At 39.0% G+C, this 24,001-nt stretch overlaps 1 protein-coding gene across 2 annotated transcripts in view; it reads right to left on the minus strand.

Moving 5' to 3' along the window:
- fank1 (fibronectin type III and ankyrin repeat domains 1) overlaps positions 1–24,001 on the minus strand; it is a 75,664-nt gene that overhangs the window by 23,764 nt on the left and 27,899 nt on the right. For both annotated transcript variants that reach the window (XM_002932651.5, XM_018095828.2), the window contains exons 2-4: positions 22,324–22,501; positions 18,401–18,525; positions 10,688–10,769 (exon numbers count right to left, since the gene is read on the minus strand). In XM_002932651.5, coding sequence (XP_002932697.1) covers positions 10,688–10,769; positions 18,401–18,525; positions 22,324–22,501 — 385 coding nt within the window. The remainder of the gene's footprint in view (positions 1–10,687; positions 10,770–18,400; positions 18,526–22,323; positions 22,502–24,001) is intronic.

Raw genomic sequence — 24,001 nt, forward strand, 5'->3', positions numbered from 1 at the left:
GCAAATTTTATGGCGAAGCAAAATGGGACAGATTCGCTCATCACTAGTTTCTACATGTGTTTAAGCAGAGGCAATTCTCAGTATTGTCTATTGGCAGAGTATTTTCTGGTGTTTAATAGCCGTGACAAGTAGCTGCTACTAATTAGCTCCATGTGGCTTCGCCCTAATAGTGACCCATTCGTCAAAAGAGCAGAACAAGGATGGAGCTGGAGCTGCAGGCAGAAGGGGAAGAAACCAAGAAGGTAATATACAGAGAGCAGACATTGGGGTGAGGGCAGGTGGGTGGGGAGAGAAACTACATACCACAAACGAGGCAATGAGGCACAGAGATCTGACACCAGGAAAAGTCACAATGAGAGTTGACATTGTGGGAAATGCAGGTAGAAGTAGGCATGATTACCGCACAGCAGTCGAGAGACAGAGAGGATATTGGGGAAATAGTAGGTTTAAGGATAAGATCCAATGAGAAGACAGGAACAGTGAACATCGGATCGGATATTTGGCTCTAGGAAAAACTAAGGGGCACATTTATTAAAACTGCAGAATTGCAGGGAAAACACCATAACTATGGGGCAGATTTATCAAAATGTGAGATTGGAGCTCCCCACAGAAAATTCACCCACTTTCTATTAATTTCTATGGGATTTTTATAAGTGTATTTATTAAGGGGTGAAAGTTAAAGATGTGTTTTGTGTTAATGTTCTTTAACTACATTTTTCCATGCAGTGAAGGTTGAAAAAAACCCGACAGGCACAAAATCAGGGGTACTTGGCTGCTATTACAAACTGTAAGCGACGTTAAGCAAATGATTTTGTGGCAGTTTGCGCATTTGAAAGTAATTTTGATAAATCTGCTGCAGGGTTCTGTGTAGAGTGAGATGTTCCGCTACTAGAGTCTTCCTGCGCCACAGATATATATACATATATACCACTTTTTCTAACCTTTATAACTTTAGATTCCATGTTCATCTTGATGCTCTAAGTGAAAGGATTGTTGTCCTAAAATAGTATTGCCTAAAATAGGCTTCTGCCAGCGATTTGACTTGGATAAATAGAGGGGATGACAGTGCTGCAGGCTCCTGTCCTCTCAAACAAACGGGCCTCCTATCAGCCAGTGAATACATGCATGTATCAGCACAGGATATTCTCAAGAGAAGCCTTTATTTCCTCAACTATGCAAGTGACACTAGGGCATGCCTTGAGCCTTCAGGAAAGGAAATTTTTGCATTGCCATAGGAAATAAATAGCAGAATTCTTTGACACTGGCCACTGGAATGTGTTTTTAGCTACTGATGGATTTAGAGTTATTGATCTAAGCAGTAGAACACATTCTGGCAAACTGATATACAGTAGTCTGTCTGCTTAGAGCGCACATATAGCCAATCGCACAAAATTGGTCAGAATCCTCCTCTGAGCACATTTGCAATTTACATGAATCCTTTTTGTTGTCCTGAAATTTGCAGTTTTTACAATGCTGGTATCATGAATGTGCAACATGAGTGCCCCCTGCTGTTTTGTCTGAGCTGGGCCACAGAACTCATAATCCTCAGTAACTTAATTCATTTTACATTTGCAGTTGTGTGCATTGGGTGTATGTCCCCTTTTATCGTATTTGTTCCATTGTTAAATATGGTCAAATACCATAAAAGACTGATTTCATAATCACAAGTGGTACACATCATTGTGTCATTCCGGTAAAGGCACATGGGGCAGATTTCCATGCAAAACTGCTTAAGTATGCAGTTCCCCACCGAAATCAGCTCCCTGTGCCTGCACTGGCCGACACAATGGCTCTGCGTGCAGGCACACACAGGCTTTTAGGAGCCTAAAGGTGCCCATACACGGGCCGATTCTTGCTGCCAATACCGGTCCCTTAGACCAACTTGGCAGCTTATTGGCCCATGTATGGGCACTAATGACGGGCCTGCCTGACATCTGGCCTGAAATCGAACAGATATCGATCTGGCAGGTTTAAAAATTTAGTCGGATCAGGGGCCGCATCGGCTCGTTGCAGTCCCCGAACTGACTGCGCCTATGCCCATCGTTCTAATTCGATAATTTGGCCCCAGGGCCAAACAACCAAATTAGCCTGAATTAGCCCGATATCACCCACCCGTAGGTGGGGATATCGGGAGAAGATCTCAGTGTGTATGGCCACTTTAAGAGTGACCCATTAACACAGGGTGCTAAGGGAACACTGGAGCTACTGTCTGGTCCCGACGTGATAGTATCCATATTGACGTGTGTCAATATGTACAACTGAAGGGGAAACAGGAAGGACTCAATGGCATAAAGTGCAACTATATGGAAATGCAGGACTGGGATTCAAAATAAACACTGGCGTTTTAAGTACACAGAGGCCCAAACAGCCCCCACCAGCCCAATAAATAGTGGCTGTCTATGGCATCTTACAGCAGCCCCACAGATTGCCAGTCTGGGCCTGCGGGAGTACATTTTAATGTAAGTACATTTTAAGATCAAATTAAAAAAAAAAACATGGGCAGGAGGAATCCTTATAGAAATATGCCTCAGTGGCTTTAAAGGTGAAGCAAAGCCCCTCATGAAAATGTATTTATTTTTCTCCAAAACATTTAGGGTTTCTTTAAGTCATTGGTCAGGATTTGGTTTTCTGCCCAATAATACACTAAGGAGCCCTGCAGAAATTGCATTATGAAGGTTTAAAGCGGACGAGGCAGCAGATTTGCTGTACTTCATCCTCCTCTCCGAGTTACAGCTAGTACTGCCTTGTACATTGTACCAATAATTGCTTCATTAAATTAGCTATGACATTGTTAAACCTCTCTGTGAACCAAGCTTAGCGTATTTAGTGAAAATTACATGTTTGCGGTGGGAGCCTCAGTAAACGTAGCTGTGTTTTAATGATAATAGCATGTTTTAAAAAGTTTCCTTTTCCTGCCAAAGCCAAAGATGCAAAGTGCTAATTAATCTATTTCCTTAAAAAGCCTGCGGAATCAGATATCCCCAGCTGATCTTTAATGCCTGCTTGCTTTTTTTCTTGTTTTCGTAAAGATCTCTGTAGCTGGAAAATGTCAATCAGCATTGTAGTTTACTGAATTAGACCTGCAGTGTACAAATTAAATTGTTCCATCAGACAGAATGCCGCAGAGTGGATATCTGCACCAAGTCAGCAGCCCCAAATAAATGTGAGCTTATCAATACCACAGCCGTGCATACTGTATATACATACATAGGAAAAGGCCCATCATCATATGTTTTTGCTTGCAGTCCCAGAAAGGTGCACCAGTATTTAAACACTACAAAAATATGGGGTCCTTGCTACATGTGTGTATATATATGTATAAATACACACACACTTGTAGGTATGGAAGCTCTTCTTACATAGATAAAACCAATTTTATTACCTTCTCTTCTACCTCTGCTTCTCTCCTCTATGTTTTGTTAGTTTTATTTTTTCTATCTCCTCTTCCTTCCCTATTTAATCTCTCTGTATTTTTCTCCCTTTTTAACCTTCCTTCCCCTCAAATGTGTTCTAACCTTTTTGTCAGCCTGCTCTTTATGTCTTATTATATCTTTATTTTCTCAACACTATTGACATTTTAATGCTTTCTGCTTTTTTCTCTGCATTCCTCTTTTGTTCTACCCTTTCGCCCAGTGGCGTAACTACTCTGTGCTGGGCCCCCCTGCGAGAAGAAAACTTTGGAGGAGCACGGCACACAGTAGCAAACCCCTCCATGCCTACTTTCCCCTGCCTACACGCATCCCCCCCACTCGCTTATAAATCCCGCTCCCTGCTTGCTGCCCTGCCTAAGAGCTGGTGTGGAGCAGGGATTTATATGCAACGTAAGCAGAGCCCACGGTCCAGGCCCCCCAACAACTGCACGATCTGCTTCTGCTATTGTTACGCCGCTGCATCCACCCTCTTCCTTCCCTCTTCAGAGTGATGGTATCTTCAGGGTTTTCCGCCATCAATAGGCACATTGGTGCCTAATTCAGCAGCAGAAAAGGTTGAACATACACAATGTACTGAGGCCCAACTATATAGAACTGCAAAGCACATGCTTAGATGCAAATACCTGTAATAGCATCAATATGTGCAACAATTGCATCCATTTTGGTAGGACTGTACATCTGGCTTTGCTAGTAGTTTATATGTTAGCAGGATCTAAGTACAAAAAACTAAAACCAGGAAAGGCAGTAACAAGGATCCATATAGGCCAGCAAATAAATTGAAAACATATATAGTCATGTTGTGTCCCACTCCAGCCTGTTCTGCCACTCCAGCCTGTGTTCTTCACCCACTTGCTTCCTTTCCGTTAGAGATGTGTGGGATGACCTGCAACCATCAGGTTTACCTTTAGGTCAGGAGGGTTTGGGTTCAAATTTGGAAGACCATTGCATGTCTGGGTTGGGTGCAGCTCAGATTGGGTAAGTATGCTCTTTCTTTGCTCCTGAAGTGTCCCTGTCTTGGAACCTGCAGAAGTAGAATACAGAGCAGAAAGATGCAGGTCCTATAATTTTGTGGGTTAGGGTTGGTGCGGGTTAAGGTTTTCCAGGATAGGGTTAGGTACAGGTTAAGTTTTTCCTGACCTGCACATCACTACTCCCTACTCACTAATCTGCCTCCAGTCTGTTCTGCTTCTTTACCCACACCATCCCACTTCAGTCTGTTCTATATCTTTGCCCACTGCATCTTGTCCTCTTCCAGATCTTTGCCCTCTCCTTCTCACCAAGTCTCTTCATTGTACCCCTTAGACTAAAAATGCCCTTGCCTAAAGCACTCACCGCCCTCCTATCAGGGTAGAGGGGATTCCCCTTAGCAAAGCCATTACAATGTATGTGTGGCCTTCAGTATCTTCCCTGCTGTGAGTTTCCGCTGATGATTGCACTTATCTAGAGCTCCTCAGAAGCCGTGTTCCAATATCCAATATCTGGCACTGTTGAGACCTTATAGGATCAAAACAGGGTGTCTACAAGTCTGGATATATGGCTGTATCTTGCTGTTAAACCAGCAGTTCTGGATGCACAGATGGACACAGGCACATCAGAGAGTAAGTTACATGTCTCTGCCCATTATTCCGCGGTTTTAAGGCAGAGATGAGGCATGGGAATACCATCACATTTCATAAGGCTCTCACTGCATGTCTTGAATTTGAAGGGCTCTCATTTTAGCCTTTCCTGCTCTAACCTTAAGCTTTTCCATTTGACCTTTATCCGCCAATTCTATAAACAGTTAACCCTTAGTCCTCCCCTACACTAGATGAGACTTCAATAACGAATTAGGGTTAGAGGTATCTTCAAATATAATTACAATATACATTTGTACATTGCCTCTGCAGAAAAAAACGTATAGCCAGAAAAAAGTTTTATTATAGAAACCAATTTAAAAATATCAAAGGTCCCTTTCAGGAGCAATAGGTTGGCCAATCCTGAATAAAAAGGTTCTTCCATAACAGACTAACTTTTAGGTTTGAAGAAACATTCCGTTTTTTTCAATCCAATAAAGATAAAGAATAAGAGGTCGTTTAGAAAATTACTAAAGGTTAGACATAATTTAAAACTTAAAAGAAGTTTATGGATTTTTTTTTTGCCTCTGTGCAATAAAAATTCTACTGTTACTTTTCTATTATTTTTCAAAGACAAGCGTTTAAAGGGACTATTTGCTTTAATGAAACATCGTTTTGAAATGCAATACTACAGACAACTTTTTTCAGTTGATTTCTACTTTCTGTTTTTGACAGTTTTCTCAGTCTCAGTTTTATTAATTAGTTTTACTTTCTTCCCTTAAGTAAACTACATGGCTGAATTTTAAAACCAGTGACGGACTTCTGCTGGCCTCCCCCCCCAAAAAAATACATTTTTGGGCATCCCACCCTTCTTCAATATCATGGGTTGCCCACAATGAAAGCAAAATCAGGGTCCAGCTGGCCTTTGTGAGGAAGCAGACCTTTCCCCTGGCCCATGTTGTAAACTGTAAGTGTGATAAATCATAGAAATGCCAACTACTGATGTATAAGTTGTAGGGCCTTTGAGGAAATGTAATTAACTTTTTTCTAAACTTAAAGGGATAATGACAAATCCCAGGTTTTAACAGGGTGTGTCAATATTTCTTTATAAACCCAGACATAAAAAGTGTTTCCAATGCAGGTTCCCCCTGCCTACCCTCAGACCCCTGCTTACTAAAGATGGCCATACAAGGGCAGATTTAAACTGCCGATTCGGCCCCTATAGACCAAGTTGGTAGCTTATCTATTTTGTATGGGCCCTCCCTGACTGTCTCCCCAATATCTGACTAAAAATAAGGGCATTGGCCTCATTGATGCAGTCCTCTCCTGATGGTCCTACATAGGTGCTTATAATGATCTGATTGTTAGCCCAGGGGGCCCCCTATTTGTGCAAACCAAAGTTCCACTTGTATGGTATCCTTGCCAAACAATCGATCTTTATGTGTATGGCCACCTTAACTGTGTCAACCTCCAACACAAAGCAGCTTCATCAATGTAGATGTTCTTGGGGGTAGGCAAAGTTCTGATAGGCTGGAGAGCTCAACTCCTTAGCAAACTGCCATACTCCAAGCATAACATCATGCAGAAAGCTCATCAATGTACCTCTTAAACTGGAATGTCGCTATCACTTTTAAAGGGCAATTCTCCTGCAAAACTTATTTTTTTAATTGTATACCAGAAATAGCACATTTTTTAATTAATTTCTCTTATTATCAATAGAAATAAAAATTTCTATTAAAGATTTAATTTATTTAATTTTCCTCCCTCTCATATAAGGTGATACATTTCTCATTAGCATGAGATAAATCCCAGCAACTAACATATCAATATTAACAGTTGCTCTATTGAGTAAAGCTAACAAGTACCCAGAGTACTGCTGCACAAGTAGCCAGTGGCTGCCATCTTTGCTGGCTAGGTACATTGGTAGCCTATTGTCCTGGACCACCCACATCATTAGGGGGCTCTAACAGGTAGGGGCCCATTCATTAAACCACAATTTTTGTTTTTCAGAAAAAAATTCATTAGTTTTTAGAACTTTTCGTTAAAATAGTCCGACTTTTTCGTGGTTTTCAAAAACATCGTATTTTTTGCAAAGACTACGACCATTTTGGAGTTCATTCAAGCTTTGGTATCGTGACTATCTTTTGTCCAGGTTGGAGCTGCAGAGTGCCATTGAGTCCTATGGGAGGCTTCCAAAATCCTGCATTGAAGTTTCAAAACCAGAGAAGCTTTTTGCGCCGTTTATGATTGTTCGGATATGAAAATGTTGTGACTTTCGGATCGCAACTACGATATTTTCGTCCGACCAAGAAAATAATTTTCGCACAAATTTCGCACATCAGAAATGATCGTGGGTACTTAATTGGCGAAAATTTGTGGGTTAATGAATGGGCCCCTATGTGTATGCACATTGCAGAGTGGTCAGTTATTGGTGCCCCAGTTATCCAGCAGGAAGCTAAAGCACTAGCTTAAGTGCTAGCCAAACAGAGTGTTAGGGATTGGGGTCAAGGATAACTAATAAGTCCTAACCATTTCCTTTTCTTTAAGGCTGCAGAACAAGGCTTAAAGACTTTTACAAGGGCAAATGCATTCACCAATTATTGATTTTAGCATCAGTGCTGTTAATTGTGTAGGCTGCACATTAACTGCAAAGTTGAACCCATGGCTTAATACAATATTGGTGTGAATTACTGAATAAAATGGCCAATATGACTCCAGGTGGTATGCAGTCACACATACTGTACCCTACTCTAATATACAACAGTTTCATCTAAGCCTAAATAAACATTTCCCTAGGTAATCAGAATGAATGAAAGCTGTGATATTTGGCTCTTCTCTCAGCAAAGCACTAAAAATCTAGCATTAGACATGGATTTCCTAGTTTAATCTACAGACATGGATTCTCTAGTTTATTGTTTTAAGCCCATCCTATTTATTTTTCTAAACCTCTCGTTTGATTTTTCAGACCACTCCATCTGGAAGTGCTTTACTAGAGATCCCTTATTCTCAGTGTTAGAAATCAGTGTAAAACCTGCTCTTGTTGCTGTTTCTTTGAAACTGACCCTTACTGCATTAAATAATGGAAACTCCTGTTATTGCTTTTCTTGTGAATCTGACCGGACTCATCCTGAATGTAACAAGAATTCAATCAATATTTCATAAGACATATTGGCCATATCACTGACAACTCATATTCTCTGCACAAATTATACATTAATTTCCAGTTTTACCATATACGCACAAGGCTGTTGAGGTAATAAATTACATGTGTTATTTCAGTGTCAAAAAAGCCACTTACATTAAGGAAAAGAGGTATATTTGACAAGATTAGTTGTTTTCCAGTGTTATTCTATATTATTATTATATTATTATATGATTATTTCATTAAAGTAACTCAGATATTTGAAATAAGTGGGTACCATTATACGCCATTTTACAAAAAAACTGTCTATATAATGTTATCCATTTTGCTGGTAATTGATCCTAAGAGCCATCTTTACGGGGGAGTCTGATATGCTGTGTTTTGAAAGCAAGACAATCAGCCTCACGTGGCAACAGCTTCTTGTTTGGAGTGCTAGGCCTAGGAAGAATTTAAAGGAACAGGAACACAAAAAAATAAAAGTAAATACTGTTGCCCTGTACAGGTATGCGATCCCTTACCCAGAAACCCGTTATCCAAAAATTTCCAAATTACGGAAAGGCCATCTCCCATAGACACCATTATAAGCAAATAATTATAATTTTTAAAAATGATTTCCTTTTTCTCTGTAATAATAAAACGGTACCTTGTACTTGATCCCAACAAAGATATAATTAATCCTTATAGGAGGCAAAACAAGCCTATTGGGTTTATTCAATATTTAAATGATTTTTAGCAGACTTAAGTTACGGAGATCCAAAGCACGGAAAGATCCCTTATCCGGAAAACCCCAGGTCCCGAGCATTCTAGATAATAGGTCCTATACCTGTACTGGTAACTCTGTGTTTGGTTCTGAAAGACTACTATAGATTTTATAAATAAGCTGCTATGTAGCCTGGGGGCAGCCATTCAAGCTAGAAAAAATAAGAAAAGGTACAGGTTACATAATGGATAACAGATAAGCTCTGCAGAATACAATTGTGTTTTACAGAGCTTATCTGTTATCTGCTAGGTAACCTGTGCCATTTAGTCCTATTTAAATTTAAATAGCAACAGCCATGGTTACACAGCAGCTTTGTTTATATAAACTATAGCAGTGTTTTGAACAAACATCCTTTACCAGTGCAGGACATTACATTACAATTACATTATATTTTGATATACGTTCATTTTTTGGTGTTACTGTCCCTTTAGGAACCCAGGCACTTCTCTTAAAGAACAAACATTGCTGGTGCTGTGCTAAGAAAGTTAACTACTTTCAGAGTTTAATATTTAATATAAGCTATTTGCTGAGCCTTGTGTGTCAGATGTGTATCTTCAAACTAACACTGCCATAAACCTGACACACAAAGCTCAGCAAACAGCTAGCACGGCACTCCATGGAAGCAGTTCATTTGTTTAGCACAGCACCACACCAAAGCTGTATGGTTAATGTCCTGTTGGAAGATTAGTCGCTACTAGTAAATCTTCACTACTGCAGGCGACTAATCTCCCTAAAATGCCTTCCTACTGGCAATAATGTGAATCGGAGTTGGGAATGCAAACACATTGCTGTGACGCCTGAAGTTTCCTTTGCGAGGAAACTTCTGGCACTTTAGCGCTGCATATGGTTCCCCACTGTTGATTCACAGTATTTCGGGGAGAATAGTTGCCCACGGTAGCAGAGGTTTAATTTTATTTGAGGTGGGTCAAGGTCACTTTAAACAATGGTTCGCCTACTATATTCTCACCCCTTTGGTTTTACTTGTTTATTTCTAGACAGTGCCATTTCTCCCATAAGACAAGGCGGAAGTCCTCAGGCAGCACTTTGCCCCTCTTTAAATTTACCCCAGTTATCACAGGCTTATGTAAGTGTTGAACGCAGGTGGAACGCAGCATATTGCAACATGCTATGTTCCAGCTGCATTAGGCGCTTGTGTTACTAGAACCCCCATAAGGAAGAATGGGGTGTGTTTCATCCTGCGCTCCCCTGAGCCAATGAAAATATTAGTTAAATGCACCAAATAATTTCTGTTTCATTTTCAGTTCTTGTGTAGAAGACACGTTTTTGTTTAACCCCTGATGTGTCAGATTTTCCGTGAGTAGTACAGTTTCTTGCATTCTCATCACTGAATAACCTGTATGTAACACAGAATGTAGATTGATGGCATAGAGGCTCTAAAATCTGTGGCACGTACAGGGTAAAACAGAAGGTATCAAAATCATATTAACTGAATGCCTAGAAAAGTATTTAGCCATCCACATGTGTTCCGGTGATTAGACGCCCCTAGGGCTGACACGACAACAGATAAAAGTGAAAATGAGAATTGACTGTGGACATTATTTGCCATCCTGTGTATCCACTGATAGAAACTGTGGCACAGGATGAGTTTAATGTACTTATTAGGATTTAGCAACAGGTTAACCCATATTCAAAAACAAAATAAATAGCTGTGAATTGCTATATCACAATAAGCTCAAAGATCAACACAACAGGGTAGATAAATGCTAACTGCTATCAATATAATTCACACTTGTGAGGTAGACAGAATCCAGATTTTAGGGAAAATAATATAATTTCTAACCCTGTTTCAAGGATGTTTTTGACTTCATGTTCATCATTCATGTTCACTGCTCGGTGAAGATGTTGACCACTCAATGGCTCTCCTGGAACAAAGAACCAAAAATAATTGAATTAAAAAGCCCTATAATTTTATTTTTCATTTTCCTTTATCATTATTTTCTAGTACAGTGTTTCCCAAGATCCTGCAATTGTTTAAAATTCTGCTTGCATAATACAGCTTTTCTGGGCTTGCTCTTTGTTTCCATTCTTGTTAACATAATCTTTTGAATCTCCTCCCTAACCTACTTCCAAATTGGAGGGGCTTGTCCACATTGGGAGCCTATAGTAGTGGCAAGGGGGTGAAGTCTGAAAATAAGTTTGGATGAATATTTGGGGAGAATGCTTATTTACATGAAAAAGCCTAGTTTAATGGTCAGTTATGGTGGTATCCCAGGCAAACACTTATTTGCCAGGTTAGATACAGGCATGCCAACCCACCTGTATTTTACAGGAGTCCCCCTGGCTGGTTACCGGCAAGTCCATCACCCGTTGTTAGTAATTTGCACCCGAAACCTAATTTACATGCTCCATTGAAATAAACAGAATCGTAACACAAAGTCCCCCAATATGTATCTGAAACAGAGGAGCATGGCTGGGGAAATGGGGCTCGATGGAATGGGGCCAAGACAAAAATGGTGCAGGTCCAGGGGAGGGTCAGACATGGCCAAGACGGACCAATGTTTTCCTATAGCTATGACTTTGTTATGAGATAACCCTGACTAATGGTGGTACTTTTATGGTGAGCTTGAGATGAAAAAGTCAAAAGACCACTGTGCTTACATATTAATATTTGTGGATATTTTGGGCTGATTTTCCCTTGGCAAAAGATCACACAGGTCTGATAACGGAAAAGGTTAGTAAAATCCACTAATTGTGAGTCTACACAGAGATTAAAGGGCTCATTTCCATGCTCAGATGCAGCGTAACAATAAACATTTGGGCACATAAGGTGACGATGTGCACACAAATGCATCAGTGCAAATCGCATTCAATCGCTCTGAAAATCAGTGTACGGATGGCAACATGACATCTGCACCTGATTCTTTAGGCGCAAGTTCACTGCATCAATTGATGGAGCCCGCTGTGGGAACCCTGGAACTACCACTGTCTTTGAGGGGACAAAAGCTCCAGGGGTTCCTGGAGTCAGACGCACAGAGGAGGTGGCAAGAGCAATGTGGAAGTGCAAGAAGCAGCTTTGGATGCAAGGTATAGGACCTGTTATCCAGAATGCTTGGGATCTGGGGTTTTCAGGATAAGGAGTCTTTTCACAATTCGAATCTCCATACTTTAAGGGGCACATTAATAAATGCTCAAACCTTCAGGCTCGAGCATTTGTTTTCCAAAACAATGCGATAGTTTCCAAACTCTTGTGTGGTTTCTTCATCCGAATAGCCCGATTCGTGCAGATTGGGTTTTTCTTTACCCCAACCAACAAATAAAAAGCTTGAGCATTCATAAATGTGCTCCTTAATGTACTAAAAAATCATTTAAACAGGTCAAAGGACTAGAAGGTTCATGTATCCAAGTGACTGATATTGATTCAAAGACAAACTGTGCACTCCGTGATGTAATATTAAACAGAGCCCCCACCTGCCCATCCATCACTCCTTTATCTGAGAATAACCCAGCATGGTCTCACTAAGCAAGCGGCACCCTACTAACAAGACATTCTAAGCAAGACACTCAGAAGCTAAAGCACAAAATGATAAATCACTGTCAAACAAAATTACATTTAGACAAGAATGAAAAGAAGAAGGTAAATGAACACAGAAAAAAAAATGGCAGAACATATCAGTCTGTTCCGTTCATACAAAATAAAGATTCTGCAGCAAAGGTGGAAAAAATGGCAATTTTCTGATCCGTTAGCACAACTAAAATTTCCTGTAAAACATATTTGCTGTGGCTCAGAGACATCATCGTTCTAAAAAAGACATTAATATCTCTTGCTCTTACATAGATTTGTAGCTTAGGCAAAAAGCATATAAAATGGAATGAAAGGGGATTTAGATAGTTCACATGATGGAATTTCCGAATCTGGCAGCTCAAGCACAATACCTTTTCAAGAACTGCAGCCGATTGCTTAAGTGCTGCACTGCTAAGATTAAACTGCATTAGACCAGACTTTTTTTTCTTTTTACCCAAAAACGGTATAATGCCTTTGTCATAGTAATTTCCAGCGGCTCACGGAAATAAAACTCTTGGGAAATGCAAATAAAGCCAACAACGTGATTTAACAAATGACTTAAAAAGTCTGGGTTTTACTCTCATAATTCCTCTGAAGAATATGAGGCTTCCCATTGTTGGCTTCTTTCAATGCACACTTCTTCCTACGTACAAATGGTATGATTTGATCATTTCAGGCACATTTTTTGTTTAGTTTTACTTGGATTTGTAAGAAAATTAAGTGGGTTGAGCCATTTCCATTAGGAGGACTCCGTTTCATTATAAAGACAGACCTTTATGGTATTACAAAAGACACATATTAATCACTTTCAACCCTTTGCTCTTATGTGTACTATTTTTAGCTAATCCAGGAGAGAGGCTCCTTGAGAATCTATTAACAGGGAAAGGCAAAAAGAATTCATCCTGCTCAGAAATGGCAAGTGGACTAGGATCTCACTAAACCAAATAACAATAAAAAGGGCAACCACAGCCTCTATGAGTACAGAGAGTCCTGTGAATTACATTTGGCATAGCACATATGTAGGCTCCCCTAATGTACCATAATGCCAACTGTTAGTATATGGGATCCCATTGCAGCATGTAGAGCATGTATTGCTTCTCTTAGCACAATCCAAGAGGGCAGAGGGGTGTTCTTTTCTCTTAACAACCAGGGGTATACAGGTATGCGGAAACAGGCTATCCAGATAGATCCAAATTACAGGAAGGCCATCTTCAATTTTAAACAAATAATTAATAATTTTTAAAAATGATTTTCTTTTATCTGTAATAATAAAACATTCCTTGTCCTTAATGGCAACTAAGTTGCATGAATTCATATTGGTAACAAAACAATTCTATTGGGTTTATTTAATATTTAAATGTTTTTAACAGACAAGGTATGGGGATACAAATTATGAAAAGATTCCTCATCCTGAAACCCCAGCATTCCGGATAATAAATCCTATAACTGTATGCTTTTTATTTATCCATGTCTTGTTCCCTTTATCCTAACTTACAACTTTAGTATTGTGAGAAAATGGGCAGCATGGTGATGCAATGGTTAGCACTGCTGTCTTGTAGTGGTCATTGCTTTGATTATAGCTAGGGCTCTATCTGCATGGAGTGGTGGGACCTTGGTTTGATTCCAGGCAGGGCTCTATCTGCATGGAGTGGTGGGACCTTGGTTTGATTCCAGGCAGGGCTCTATCTGCATGGAGTGGTGGGACCTTGGTTTTATTCCAGGCAGGGTTCTATCTGCATAGAGTCTGCATGTTTCTTCCATTTACTTCAGCAATATCCTTTAACTTTGCGTTACTGCATGCCTAGCATTTACCAAAAATGTAACTGTTGCCAGATAGAACTACCATTAAAGAAGACATACAGCATAACGGAAGCCTTCTCCCTAAATCGTGTAGGCAATAATGAATGCTATATGGTGCTGATTTCCATCTTGGCTAAAAATGATCATAATCTTTAAAAATGACCCCTTTATTTATTGATACTCCCTATAGATCCACTTTTGGCATGTCCATGTTTCGGATAAGGTGTGGGCGTGTCCTAACGGTCCCTGCCAGAAGCACAGTAGGTGGGGGACAGCCAATTACAGCCCTGCAGTCACACAGGCAAAGAGAGGCGTCAGTTCCCTATCAGGTCAGCCTAGCTGTTGATTGGTTCCTATATTACAGTGCAGTGTTTCAAGTGCTGCTGGCAAAAGGAGGCAGCAGAAAGTGGCACAGATGTGTGGGACTAGTAGTGTTTCTGGGAAAAAATCAAATAAATCAGCCTGAAACGCAACTTTTTTAAGCACATTCCTTCTATATTTAGAGGAGTATAATACACTGGAATATTCTTGTTTTTTACATGCCTGTATGTGTATGTATGCCCTGACAGCTTTAAGGTTTATATTGTACAAAAGTGAAGGAAAGCAAACATGTTTTCCATAATACTATTCTATCACACAAATATATTTGTATGTTAGGGATATCCATAACATAAGAAAAAATAATGTATATGAAGACTAGGGTAAGAAAAAATCATTTATAAAGCATTGTTTAGGTTCCCAGGTTCTGCTAATTATCTATAATAATCTTCTCAGATACTTCTGACTCATCTTCTTCAAAAGCAAATTACTCATTTTCTGGGGGTAAGGTCAGAGGAGGAGAAGAAATAGCATTGATTTGTAATTTAATTTGTTGGGAAGCTTATTAGTAATATAAGTTCTATTAAAGGCAAGTACTGAGCCTGCTTCTCTAGTGCACAAAATCATCTTTCTCCTAATTAACTGAAAAACAGTGATTTAATGTCGTTTGGACTTTCTTACTCCCACATCACTGTAATGTACCGTATATATATTTTTATATCAATTTGAGAAATGGCATGGTTAATGAGAAGAAATTTTGTTTATTTTATGTTTGAAATAAATTTGCATGACTAATGCAGTGGCTTGTGCATTCTTTTGTTATCAGATGGGAAAACCTAGGGCTGTGGAACATCAGGCCAGGCTCACCTGCTTAAATACACCCTAGATTAACAGAAGTCAATGCACCCTAATAAATAATTGCCCATTTTTTTACAATAACCTTATGTTCCACTAACCCTTTAGGGTGAAGACACACTGAGCTACGAGTAGCAGCAACTTTTTCACGGGTACTAAACACCAGAAAATACCCTTCCATAGACAATACTGAGAATTATCAGTAATTGATCAGCATTGTCTATTTTAGTAGCCGTGACAAGTAGTTACTAGTAGCTTTGTGTGTCTTCACCCTTAGACTGTTAGCTCTTGTGAGCAAACACCCAATCCTCCTGTTTTATTATATAACCATTTGTTTCTATTTATTCTTAATCGACATTCTTGTTAAGTTACTATTAAACTGAGTCGCATATATATATATATATATATATATACAGGTATAGGACCCATTATCCAGAATGCTCGGGACCAAGGGTATTCTGGATAAGGGGTCTTTCCATAATTTGGATCTCAATACCTTAAGTCTACTAAAAAATCAATAAAACATTAATTAAACCCAGTAGGATTGTTTTGCATCCAATAAGGATTATTTATATCTTAATTGGGATTTATTACAAGGTACGGTTTTATTTCTACATAGAAAAAGGAAATCAGTTTTAAAATTCTGAATTATTTGCTTATAATGGAGTCTATGGGAGGCAGGCTTTCCGTAATTCGGAGCTTTCTGGATAATGGGTTTCCGGATAAGGGGTCCGATACCTGTATATATATATATATATATCATATGATATATGATTATTTCCACAGTAAGCTCATAGACAATACAAAAAAGCATTAATTACTTTTGCTTGAATTAAAAAATTGGGCAGCTCAAGCACCACTTATTAGAGTCTCCAAAGCAACAGAATGGGAGGCAAACTGTGGTCGGCAGCAGCATTTTGATTACCATCACAAGTGGTAATATATATATAATATGTTACATATTCCAAGGCCTAAAGGGTTTAATAGACATTCAGGAACATATTTGCGTTTGATAGCAGGGCCGGGTAGGCTTGGTGATATGGGTGGGTAGTTAGACTTAGCTGCTTTAGGTGGAAGAATGGCCTGGATCGCTCTTGATGCTGCCTTTCTGCAAAACAGAGGGCATCCCAGGGACACAACTGAAGATTTAATATGAGGCAAGCATTAGGTCATCACACTGGTACTAGCGCTGGGCTGCACTGGACACTTACAACCCTCCCCACCACCCCTCACTATCATTGATAATTCCCAACTCTTCCCCATTGCCACATACTTCTTCCTACACCCCTAATGTCCTCCACGCTGGTCTCTAACTCACTGCCACCATCCAAGAAGTGGCCTCCATCCCACTGCACTGACTGGCACACAACACTACAGCTAGCTAAAGCTCTGTACTCGCTGAGAAGGGAAGCCTTGATCCACTGATGATCATATCTTGCCGTGCCACCATCTTTTGAAAGGACCCTGGTCTGGAATGCATTAATGAACCATACACATGCATGGTTTAGTAAAAATGGAAGATTTTCCTATACTGTGAATGCACGGCCCCATCAACTGCAAGAGACCACTGGGACATTTCAGAAGATGGCAGCATCGCGCTGAAAGAACTATATTCCAGGTCAGTGTTATATTCAGAAAACAGGTGCACTGGTTCAAGGTTAGAGATTTAAAGGAGAAGGAAAGGTAAAAACCAAGTAAGCTTTATCAGAAAGGTCTATGTAAATACAGCCATAAGCACTCACAGAAACGCTGCATTGAGTCCTTTATCAAAAGAAACACAGGATTTCTTGTCTTCCCTTGTTTAAACATGTTCTTCAGCATCAGACTTTCTCTCTCAGAAAAAAAACAGCTAGAGCTTCAGCACAAAAGTTACTGAGACCAAGCTAAAATGGCAACTGCTATCTTAAACAAACAGATGGAGCTTCTAGGGCTGTTTACTCAGGTATGGTAAAGCTTTCTACAGATTGAATATAGCGTTCTAGGTGGCACTGATGTGGCAATCTATTGGCAGTAAAATGTCAAAATGCCTTTCCTTCTCCTTTAGGATACTCCTTGGGCTCAGTGAATGTGTGTATGGTGGAATAAATCATCATAAAATGCTGTCAGAAAAAATATGCAGCTGAATATGGGTGGACTTTTAATCCAGGGCCAAATAAAGAGCAAATCAAGATATCCTTGATCAGGCCAGGACTGGCAATCTGTGGATTCGGATTCTGGCAAATGCCATAGACAGTCACTATTTAGTGGGCTGTTGGGGGGCTGCTTGGGCCTCTGTGTACTTAAAATGCCAGGGCCTAATTTGGATACCAGTCCAAAGTTTTGCTTATAAGGTAAGTTTAAATTTATATAGTCTTTGGTGCTAACATTCTCTAGATACCTGCAGGGAATCTCCATAACATTTATGGAATGGAATAAACTAATGGAATGCAAGAATTGTCTACCTACTGGTGAAAAAAGAAAAACTGTTTTTTTTGGGGGGGGGAGGGGGTTGGCAGCTAGGGACAATTTCATTTATAGTGATACTGACACTAAAAACTACTTTTAAAAATATTAATGTACATGCCAAACTTCTCAACCTGTCAGTTAGAATTCCCAACACTAATGGACTAATGCAGCACAAATACGGCAGCCCCCTCATAGAGGAATCAGGTAGGCAATGTAAAAGCATTAGGCAAATACTTTGATGAAAAAATTCAAAACACTCATGCAAAGACAATGCCATGGTATATTTAAAAAAAGTGTTAGTATCTCTTTAAAGCCACAACCTACTTTGAAAATAAAACAGAGAGCCAAGAGAAAGCAGGTAGTACCCTTGGTTAGAATCAAACCCAAGACTCATGGCTGGTAGACACCAATCAATGCTGGCAACTGTGCCACTGTGCTGGCCAAAGAATTTATTTTCCTATACTCTGCATATCCTGCATGCTTTAATATGGCTGGTCTGTTTTCCTTGGCTTTATATAAATTGAGTCATATATAACCATTTTTTAAACTAGTATATAAAGTATATGAACCTACTTGTTGTTGATACAGAGACAACCGGACTGTAGGCATAGTCCCCATTATATCCTGTAACCTTGAGCCTAAACCTGTAAGGTGAAGAGGGCTCCAAGCCTTCCACAGTGTGCCTTCTAGAATATCCCCTATAGAAGAAAAGAAACACACTGTTAGCATTAAGTGACTCTTATTCCCAAATATCTGTCAGTGTTAAAAAAAACAAAACAAGTTTTTGTTAAATTTAAGTTTGTGGTGCTAAGTCATTTAAAACTTTCCAGAATACGTGGATGCTACGTGTTCTATATACTTCATAATGCATGAAAACAAGGAACTCCGCATTTCTGGTTAATTAAAATTCACCTGTATACATAATGGCTTGCAGCCCTTGTAAAATAAATGGCCTAATAAAATATTTACAGTGCTCAGAGGAGCTGCCAGCAGCCTTGTGTAACCCACCGAAAAAACATATCAGCAGTCTTGTTTGTAGCTTCATCATCTTTAATCAAAAATGTTTTTTCTACAAAACCCAAGCATTTCTAGGTGCACAAACCTGTGCTGTATAAATCCAGCAGTCTCAGGAGATCACTTACAATGCCACCATTACCAATCTAATTCTGCCACCTAGTGGCAAAGGGTCCTTGATTTCTCTGTGCCGAAGTCCTCTGAAAAAAAGATGACCTATGGTATGTCTGACACAATGATAAACCATTAAAAAAAACCCTCTCTATTTCTCTGTCATTCTTTCTGTATATATTTTTATACTTATATATCTGTTTGTCTTTCTACCAGATTGTACAGGCGTGATGTGTCAGCCACTGGTTCCCAATGAAAATAAAGTACAGTACCTAGGGTTTTCTGGATAAGGGATTTTATCTTAGTTGGGATTAAATATAAGCTACTATTTTATTATTAAAGAGAAAAGGGAAATCATTTTAAAAATGTGAGTTATTTGATTAAAATGGACTCTGCGGAAGATCATTTTCCTGTAATTTGGAGCTTTCTGGATAAAACGTTTCTGGATAATGGATCCCATAAGATACAGTCTGATCTTTCTTAGTCACTTGTCCTTGTTCACCGTACTTGGTGTTTTTAAAGTTGCATGGCATTAATGTTTATTCTCAATACAGGTATGGGATCCATTATCTGGAAACCTGTTATCCAGAAAGTTCAGTATTATGGGAAGGCCATCTCCCCAGACTCCATTATAAGCAAATAATTCTAAATTTTAAAAATGATTTCCTTTTTTTCTGTAATAATAAAACAGTACCTTGTACTTGATCCCAACTAAGATATAATTACCCCTTATTGGGGGCAGAACAGCCCTATTAGGTTTATTTAATGGTTAAATGATTCCCTTTTCTCTATAATAATAAAACAGTACCTGTACTTGATCCCAACTAAGATATAATTACCCCTTATTGGGGGCAGAACAGCCCTATTGGGTTTATTTAATGGTTAAATGATTCCCTTTTCTCTGTAATAATAAAACAGTACCTGTACTTGATCCCAACTAAGATATAATTACCCCTTATTGGAGGCAGAACAGCCCTATTGGGTTTATTTAATGGTTAAATGATTCCCTTTTCTCTGTAATAATAAAACAGTACCTGTACTTGATCCCAACTAAGATATAATTACCCCTTATTGGGGGCAGAACAGCCCTATTGGGTTTATTTAATGGTTAAATGATTCCCTTTTCTCTGTAATAATAAAACAGTACCTGTACTTGATCCCAACTACAATACAATTACTCCTTATTAGAAGCAAAACACTCCTATTGGGTTTATTTAATGTTTAAATAATCTTTTAGTAGACTTAAGGTATGGAGATCTAAATTACGGAAAGATCCCTTATCCGGAAAATGGAAAAGGTCCTAAGCATTCTGGATAATGGGCCCTATACCTGTACAACAGGATAGACTCCTGAATGTGATCCCCTGGGAAAGAATGCTACATCAATGGACATCATACAGGTACTGTATCTGTTATCCAGAAACCTCAGACTTAAATAAAGGCCATCTTCCATAGACTCAATCAATTAATTATATTTTTAAAATAACTTCCCTTTTCTCTGTAATAATGAAACAGTACTTTGTCCTAAGGTATAATTAATCCTTATTGGAAGCAAAACAATCCTATTATGTTTAATTCATGTTTAAATAATTTTTAAGTAGACTTAAGGTCTAGAGATACATTACATAAAGATCCCTTATCTGGAAACCTCAGGTCCCGAGCATTCTGGATAACAGGTCCAATACCTGTATATTCTCATTTCTTTAGAAGCTGTGTGGTTACCTCTCTTAGTCATTAAATAAGATGAATATCATGCACTTGATTTAGTTTCTGTATTCTATTATAATTAAATACTCTGTGTTTCATGTTCTCATAACACAGTAAAGTACTTTTTATGTCTTGGAGTTTACTGATAGTGGGTTCAAATGTTTTGGGGTTTTTTTTGGCTTGGTCCAGGTTATTGTGTAATCCTGTGTTCTTCATAGTTGTTAACATATGAAATTATTTATTAAAGTACAGGGAAACCCCAGTTCACATGTTATGCCCCCAACCCCTCAGTGAATTGAGTTTTTGCCCTGGCCCTGTGCTTATACTAGATAAAAGAAAATGTAACACTTTTACTTACCTTTCCTCAGACTTTGACTAGCACATGTGCATTGGAATAAAATATTTGGTGAATATACTAACCATTTTTATTCCCTGGTGGGTGCCTAACATATTGGGGAAAAAACCCGGTCTGGTTGTGCGGGTGGTGGGGGATATGGTGGGTGCATCTTGGAGGTGATAGCCCCGGTGGGCCCTGCACCCCAAGTCTGACCCTGATGGCACCCCAAGTAAACTGGGGTCTCTTTGTCCTTTAAAGTGCCACTGAAACCTAATATTTTTTCCTGCTGCAAAGGACTCACCCATGTTACCTTCTGGAGCACTAAAACATTATTTTGCCCAGTCCTGCGCTTAAGGGCAAATGCCCATACCTGGTGCACCCTTACCTTCCAATTTGTGCCTGTATGTTACCCAACCACTTAGATTGTAAGCTCTACGGGGCAGGGACCTCCTTCCTACTGTGTCTCATACCACATGGCACTTATATATATATATATACATATATGTATTTATTGTATTTATTTATTATATCACTTGTCCTCCCTGTGTGTAATTTTGTATTCTGTAAGATTGTACATCGCTGCGTACCCTTGTGGTGCTTTATAAATAAAGTTATACATACATACATACATGTTGTACAATTCTACTTGCAAAGATCAGTTTGGTAGACCAGAGATCTTACCAAGCAAGAGGCACAACAAAAATCCCTTAGGGCTGTGACACACGGGGAGATTAGTTGCCGCGCGACAAATCTCCGTTGTCACAGGCGACTAATTTCTCCACAATGCCATCCCACCAGCTAGAATATAAATCGCCGGTGGGATGGCATACGTGGCGCCGCTATTTGCCGAAGTTGCCAAAGTTTCCTCTCAAGGCAACGGAGAGATTTATTGCGCGGCGACTAATCTCCCTGTGTGTCACGGCCCTTATGGATTAGGAAATCCAAAATAGGCTATGATTAAGTACCCTGTAGGTACGAAACGCATAAGGCTTTGCAGCATAATGTGTTAGTTTAAATAAACTTTTTTGCTTTTACTTCATTTTTTGGAGCGACTGCTGAATACTTTTTCCATCTATTTCCGGAGTGCCTGCCTTCATATTTTGGATTTCCTAAATGGCTCTCTTAAGCTGAAGGTCTGGGGCATGAGCACCCGGGCCCATCTACACTATGGGTCAGAATCTAACAAATTTTGACTCATGAGCATATGTTCCTTAATGTTAGCAATGCCCTTATGGATTACCTCATTGAACTGCGTTTACAAATGTTTTGAACGTCATGCTTTCCAATAAGCAATTTACAAATGCTGTTTACTTGAAACAAGTACTTACGAGTATATAGTGCCAAATACATGAGTTTTTATGTCCTCTTCTTCTATTGTGAACTTGATCCACTTGTTGGAGGAGCTTTTTTGTTTGAGGTTGTTGTTGATATCCCAGTACAACTCAATACTGTGATGACTGACTTTCCCAATAACTGGGGGATCAGGCTTCAGAATAGTGTTTTGATCTGGAAAAAATAAATATATATGTATGTATTTTTTTTTTTTATAATACCATAACTTTGCATTAAAAAGGAATAGCAAAGGAGGACAAATATGGACAAGTGAAGTGGGAATTGTAAATGCTTAGTAATTATTTTGGTTATCTTTACATAATGTCAGGTCTTGCATTTGCCTGAAATAATTAAAACGTGTATACTGATTTATATAGGTTGTGCTGAAGAGCATAAATTAGCATTTATATGCCTCTGACAGCTAATTACATTAGAGATGATGAAGTTGAGCCTGGGCAGTGAATCAGCCCGAGTACATATAAGGAGTACAAAATGTACCATGAGATTTACCCTTAGAGAACAGGGCATGTGTCACACTGCCATATTGCAAATATGTGTGTACTGTTGTGTTCCAAAACTGTCATTTTCTCAGTTACTACAGGTCATAACATTATAAGCTCATGGGAATCTTTTCTAGACATGTTCCACATAATTGTGACCCAGCAACCAAAAACTCATAGAGGGACACAAATATGTTCTATGCATGACAGTAAAAAATTCAGGTCCAAAAAGACAAGTTTGACTGCTGCAGCAGTTAACAAAGACACAAGGTAGATATGCAATTAAGAGGATTCTTTTCCAATACATTGATTTAATTTCATATTTTTGGTAACTGGGTAAAACACAATTAATGTCTGCCCCCATTTGTTTCAGTGGAATTTAAAGGAATCCATTTGTACAAGGAGTTCAGATCAAAACTGACTCCAAATGTTTGAGCAAAAAGAGAAAAAGAGAAAAACTGCTAAATCGTGGCCGTTGTAGGTAGCTAAGGGACAGCCTAAACAACAAGATGTTGCCATTGTAGGACCCGCACTTCCCACATACCTGTGTCTCCCCGCTAGCAGGGAAATCTTTGGGAGCAGAAGAAGAACTAAGCCCTACAAATGAATATGGCTAAAAATGCCATATTTTAAATATATATACTTTATAACTGACACAGGAGCACCCCATCTTGAAAAGTGTCGGAAATTATCAAACAAAACATGATATATAAGCTGAGGCTACAGGGCTGATTAAATTCTGATGCTAATTGCACTGAGCTGCCATATCATGTAGTAATTATCTGTATTTAATACTAATTAGCCTTATATTGTAACATTTATATTCTCTATATACAGTATACAGGTATAGGACCCATTATCCAGAATGGTCAGGACCTGGGGTTTTCCGGATAAGGGGTCTTTCCGTAATTTGGAACTTTATATTTTAAGTCTAGTAAAAAATCATTTAAATATTAAATAAACCCAATAGGATTGTTTTGCTTTGAACAAAGATCAATTATATCTTAGTTGGGATCAAGTACAAGGTACTGTTTTATTATTACAGAGAAAAGGGAAATCATTTAACCATTAAATAAACCCAATAGGGCTGTTCTGCCCCAATAAGGGGTAATTATATCTTAGTTGGGATCAAGTACAGGTACTGTTTTATTATTACAGAGAAAAGGGAATCATT

The sequence above is a fragment of the Xenopus tropicalis genome, chromosome 7 (genome assembly GCF_000004195.4).
Source record: "Xenopus tropicalis strain Nigerian chromosome 7, UCB_Xtro_10.0, whole genome shotgun sequence".
Taxonomy (NCBI): Eukaryota; Metazoa; Chordata; class Amphibia; order Anura; family Pipidae; genus Xenopus; species Xenopus tropicalis.